The sequence below is a fragment of the Mus caroli genome, unplaced genomic scaffold (assembly GCF_978045245.1).
Source record: "Mus caroli unplaced genomic scaffold, Mus_caroli_1 scaffold_2, whole genome shotgun sequence".
Lineage (NCBI taxonomy): Eukaryota > Metazoa > Chordata > Mammalia > Rodentia > Muridae > Mus > Mus caroli.
Window position 1 is genome coordinate 53,217,981 of NW_028227257.1, and position 6,000 is coordinate 53,223,980.

Below are 6,000 nucleotides of genomic sequence, written 5' to 3' on the forward strand. Positions count from 1 at the left end.
TATGAATAGGCAAACATACCAAAAAATTCAAAATCTGAAACACTTACATTCCCAAGTATTTTGGATAAGAGAATCTTAACTTGTAGTTTAATGAATGGAGGAGGTGTAGAACTGTCCACTGGAGACTTGTTCCAGGGGGTGGTGGGAGCAGGTGTCCCTGGATTGAACCTGGGGCCTCACACATGCCAAGCAGGCTCTGTACATTCAGCTGTGTCCCATTTTAATGGCAGTGGTGGTCATGATTGCATTAGGTTCAGACGTCATCACGTAAGTGCTATAATACTTGACTTGGAATCTTTCACCCCCTCTGTAAATTTCTCATGGGTAGAAAATGGATTTTTCTACAATTTCATTAAAATAATATCATTTTAGAAAAATTAGTTACGAATTCTTTTGTGTAGCTTCAAGGCCAGCCAGTTTCCTTTGACGTTTTCTAAAGCTACAGTACTCAGTTCCACTTATTTGACTTTACCTGAAGCCAGAGTTCTAATTAATATAGAGTTAATAAATGACTTTTTTCCCCTAGAGAGCATAACGGTTTGGGGAGAGTGGTATTTTGTGTTTCTACTAGTAAATCAAATGCAGTGAGGTTCATGCAGTAGCTTGAACGGGCTGTTTACTCTAATGGGTAACAGGCGCTCAGCTTGTTGGCATCCAGTGAACAGTGTGTGCTAATGTCACTAGTACTTGTAATTATTTTTAGAAGTCACAAGCTTTGAGTCACGAGTTGGGGTTCAAAGCTACTTAAACTGACTGAGGACTGAGAACTTGTTACTCGGGTTGGTTTATTAGACAGCTTTCGGCAATCAGCTCCAAGCAAGTGGAGCTTCGGATGCCTGGTTAGCTGATCCCTTCAAAGGACAGCTTACAAATGTGAAATACCAATTCTGCCAGTGAATTTTTGGGGGCTGTGTTGATGTATTGAGTTTTACGTTCTTGACCCTCACGTCTGCTCTGTGCACCGCTGTGGTGTGTTTACTGAAAGCTTGGAGACTAGGGAGTAGCAATGCTAACTTTTCAGTTAGTAGACCTTGAAATTGTCTTGTTGTTGTTCGCTTTGGTTTTGTTTTGCTTTGTTTTGGGGACGCAGGTGAGTGTCTCACTGCATAGTCCAGGCTGGCTGAGATTCAGATTCCCCCTGCCTCAACTTCCTGCATGCCAGGATTATAGCCTGGTACTACCAGGACTGGTTAATTAATATATCTATATTTAGAGCTGGGATTATAGTGCCCAGTGTGATACCTAAGAATTAGGAAAACCGAAGCCTGTTATAACGCTGGGCACATAGCTCTTACTGTTCAGGACGGTTGCCAGGGTACAAAGATCACAGAGAAGGAAAGCAGTGTGTCTACCCCACCCGCTACGGTCCCTTCCATGCTACCATGGGTCTCCTCACACCTCTGGCCTTTTGTCAGAAAAAGGGGCCCTAACTCTATCTATATGTGCATGTCTATAACTTTAAGTGTGACTAAAATATTCCACAGCTTCACCCTATGTCTCATGTTGTAGAATGCTTAATACTACCTGTTGTGATCAGCTTTTGTCTGTTTTTAAGTGCGTTGAAGTTTATTGTGTATTTTTATGTTGTCAGAAAAGGAATTCAGGGCTCCCACATGCTAAGTATTCCTTTAAATTTTTTTCTCCTATAACTGTCATGAACAGTTTATTAACTGCTTTAACCTAGGTGTTATCTGTGGCAGATAAAGGACCAAATAAATGACCAGGGCCTGTGGTTGCTGACAGGTGGGCTTTACTGAAAGTGTCCCCATTGGTTGAGGTGCCTGTTACCTGAAAGCCTCAACTCAGAGGCACCCCTGTCTGGCAAGTCCAGAAATCCATATGGAACAATCTCTTCTTAAAAAACAAAACCCGCCGGGCGTGGTGGCGCACGCCTTTAATCCCAGCACTCGGGAGGCAGAGGCAGGCGGATTTCTGAGTTCGAGGCCAGCCTTGTCTACAAAGTGAGCTCCAGGACAGCCAGGGCTATACAGAGAAACCCTGTCTCGTAAAACCAAAAAAAAAAAAAAAAAAAAAAAAAAAAAAAAAAAACCAAAACCCAAACATATTTAGAAAAAAAAAATAGGGACATTTGTATTACTGGACTTTCCATCTTCTGATTCACAATAACAAAAAAAGGAGAAAATATATATTGATACTGAAATCTAATCATGTATTGGTCTGAAAGTCTTTGACAACCTTTACAAAGATATTTCATTTTTCTATTTTAACACAGTTTTATCTGAAGACCAGGATAAAAATATTTTAAATATTTAAGCACTTCCTTTTTCCTTCATTCCCAATTATATTTTGAAAAAAAAATATAGAATATGGGTAGAATTGAAGTGAGGAAAAAATTCACTTATAATGCGTTTTAAAAACTCTGTTAACAAATGCATTTTGATTTGTTTTCAGGGGTTTTAAGTGTTCTGTGGCTTACATTTTTATTAGGATTTTTTTGTTATGTAATATTTCCAAACTTTTATGTATCATATTTTGACTTGCTTAAGTGGTGGGGTTTTCGTTGTTTTGTTGTTCTTGTTTGCTTCTTTTGAGAGGAATGTGAGTGTATGCATGTGTGTGTGTGTGTGTGTGTGTGTGTGTGTGTGTGCGCGCGCACATGCGTGTGCATGCATGTCTGCCTATGTGAGTGTGTGTTTGTGTGAGTGCTTGTGTGTGTCTTGAGATAGATTCACTCTGTAGCCCTGGCTTGCCTTGAACTTGCTGTATAGTCCGGGCCAGTCTGGAACTCATAGAAAGCTGTCTTTTCTGTCTCTTAGAGACAGAGGAATTAAAGGGGGCTTCACGTGTTATTCTTACATTGTCTTCATAAGGTTACAATGTTGCTGAGCCAGCATGTGTTTTCACACTAACTTCTGGAACCATTTTTAGCTTTCCACCAACATAAGTGTACACTGCCTCATACAGTCTTCTTTTGAAATGGAATTCCAACTGCTACAAAGGACAATATTCCTACCAGGAAGTAGAAATTAATGGGAGAACTGGAAAATGCATTCATATGGGCCATAAGTCCCTTCTGAAAAGTTAAAGATGATGTTGACCTACGCAGTGTTGTAAAAGAAATGCTTGGTTCTTTAAGATCATTCTTTTTTTAAGGTTTATTTATATTTTTTATTATTTTTTAAGTATTACTTTTTAAAGATTTATTTATTTAATGTACATGAGTACACTATGTCTTCAGACACACCTGAAGAGAGCATCAGATCCTGTTACAGATGGTTGTGAGCCACCATGTGAGTTCTGGAATTTGAACTCAGGACCTCTGGAAGAGCAGTCAGTGCTCTTAACCTCTGAGCCATCTCTCCAGCCCCTATTTTTATTATTTTTAAATCATGTGTATGTATGTGGATATGTGCATATTAGTACAGGTTTGGTGGCATAAGGCAAGCGATCCCCTCCTAGGACTAGAGTTACAGGCAGCTGTGATCTCACCAAAGCCAATGTTGGGGACCAAACTGAGAGCAAGTGCTCTTCAAACTCTGAACCATCATCTCTAGTCCCAAGGTTGCTCTCATTTTAGTTTTGAGATAAGGTCTCTCTGTGTAACTCTGGCTGTCCTGCCCCAAACCATGTAGATAAGGCTGGCTTTGAACTCAGAGGGACTTGCCTGCCTCTGTGTCTGGAGTGTTAGAGTTAAAAATAGGGGTGGTGGTGGCAGCTGAGGAGTAGCTCAGTTGGATCCTGAGGTGTGGGGAGGAACTGGAAAATGTAAAGGGAGAGAAAACTGTAATCAGGATATATTGTATGAAAAAAGAATCTATTTTCAATAAAAAGGAAAAGGGGGATGAGGTGGGGAGGGGAGATAGCTCAGTTGGTATGGTGCTTCCTGAACAAGCATTAGGTGTGAGCTCAGATGTCCAGTGTTCACTTAAAAGCCATGTGGAAGGGCTCAGGCTTGACTCGATTTTCATCCCAGTACTCTGGAGGCAGAAGCATGTAGATCTCTGTTAGTCTCAGGCTACCTAGGGCAACATAAATCAGACTGTCTTAATACAATAAAAGTAAAAGAAGAAAGAAAGCTAGGTTCAGTGGTGTAGATCTGTGACCCCAGTTTGGGAAAGGGTAGGTTGCAGAGATAGGAGGATCCCTTCGACACTCTCTTTGGTTAGCAAGCTCCAGGTAAGCTCCTGTCTCAGCAACAGCATGTCTCAAAAACTAGGGTGGAAGATAGCCAAGGAAGATAGCCATACATATGCGCATACAAGTGCCTGAGAACCTAGATGCAAACGTACATCCACATATGCAAAACACACACAAACATCATACAAAAACAGAATACTTTTGCTAAATTAATGAAGACTGGGAGGCCAGTTTACAGTTTGCGTTTTCTGATATCTTTTCTTTTGCCTAGGTGATGGACCACCTGGACTATTCAACAAATGAAGAAAATCCAGTGATGACTGATGAGCAGATTGTACAACAGTAATTACGTGGACTTACAATGATGTGTTATTGATTTCCTACAAATAGATTTTGGCCTTTTTTTCTTTTTTGCTCTTGGAGACAGAGGCAGGACTGAACTCTAGTCCTGCCTCTGTCTCCCAAAGGTTTGGGACTATAGCTGGACAACACTATGCCCAACAAGTTTTAAATCAAAGTTTGAGTTGAAAATTGGGAACATTTACAGTGATGTTTGCAAATCTGTATATTTTTATGAGTTGGTAAAAATCCCATCATACATAGTGAAAATGCATTTTCTTTTAATTATGTTAAAGTTGTGCCTTCACAATCAGCTTAAAAACATAGGGTTTGTGTAGTTTCCAAACGTATTATATACATTATATTTTTCTAAAAAAGAAAAAAAAAGCTTCCCTGACCTTCCTTTGTACTTTTCTTAATGAAATATTTCTCCAAATTCTAAGGTTAGATCATGTGTAAGTGTCAAAGCAAGTTTCTGAGTATATGTTTTTGTTAAAGATTTATGTAACTCTTAACCCCTCTACAGAAATAAATACTTAAGACTGCAAGAAGACAGTTCATGTATATGGGTGTTTTGCCTGTATGCATCTATCTGTACACCACATTTGTGCCTGGTGCCAATGGAGACCAGAGGAGGGTGTTGGATTCCCTGGGACTGGAGTTACAGATGGTTGTCAGCTGCCCTTTGGGTTCTGGGAATCAAACCCAGGTCCTTAGAAAGAGCAGCAAGTGCTCCTAACTGCTGAACCATCTCTTCATCCTTGTCATTTAAGCTTTTAAAACCTTGTAACCCTTTTTAAACCTGAGAACCTACATTCTTTCATCTCTATACACATGCTATCAGACTGTTTTTTAGGTAGAAGGAGACATAGAGGTAGTTATTAGAAGGACACCAGGACTGAATCCCGTTCGTATCTCATTCCTATGGTTTGCTTGAAGACACAGATTCAACTTCTGTATTAAACTTCAGTTTGGTTTTTTCTGATCTTTGAAATTTGATTCCATTGATTAAGTAAGATTTCTTCTTTTAAATGTTTTTCTTATCTGACTAGATATTATATGTTTAACTTATTGTTTGTCTTGACTATCCTGACAATCCCTATTTCATCTTCACCCTGCTTTCCAGTCCTTCTTGTGTAAGTGAGGTCTGGTAATCACAAGTATACTGAATTCCATCTCTTTTCTCACCTCTAAAATGAGTGAGTGGTGCACTCATTTAACCACTTTGCTAGCTTGCAACCTGAAAAAAAAAATTTCCCTTCTGCCAGGCGTGGTGGTGCACGCCTTTAATCCCAGCACTCGGGAGGCAGAGGCAGGCGGATTTCTGAGTTCAAGGCCAGCCTGGTCTACAGAGTGAGTTCCAGGACAGCCAGGGCTATACAGAGAAACCCTGCCTCAAAAACAAAACAAAACAAAACAAACAAACAAATACACACAGATACATTTCCGTCTGATTCTTTGCAAAATCTCAGGTGTTTTTCTAGAAATTAGAGGTGAAATTATCTTCCAGTTTTGTTTTGTTTTTTAAAATTTTTCTAAGAAAGTACCGGGTGACAAGTCATA

At 39.8% G+C, this 6,000-nt stretch overlaps 1 protein-coding gene across 3 annotated transcripts in view; it reads left to right on the forward strand.

Annotated features, from left to right (window-relative positions):
* Sppl2a (signal peptide peptidase like 2A) overlaps window positions 1-5,422 on the forward strand; it is a 40,021-nt gene extending 34,599 nt beyond the window's left edge. For 2 of the 3 annotated variants that reach the window (XM_021156587.3, XM_021156588.3), the window contains one exon: window positions 4,370-5,422. In XM_021156587.3, coding sequence (XP_021012246.1) covers window positions 4,370-4,444 — 75 coding nt within the window. In that variant the 3' untranslated portion in view covers window positions 4,445-5,422. The remainder of the gene's footprint in view (window positions 1-4,369) is intronic. The other variant, XR_003835920.2, reaches the window with a different exon arrangement.
* Window positions 5,423-6,000: the final 578 nt, after the last annotated feature.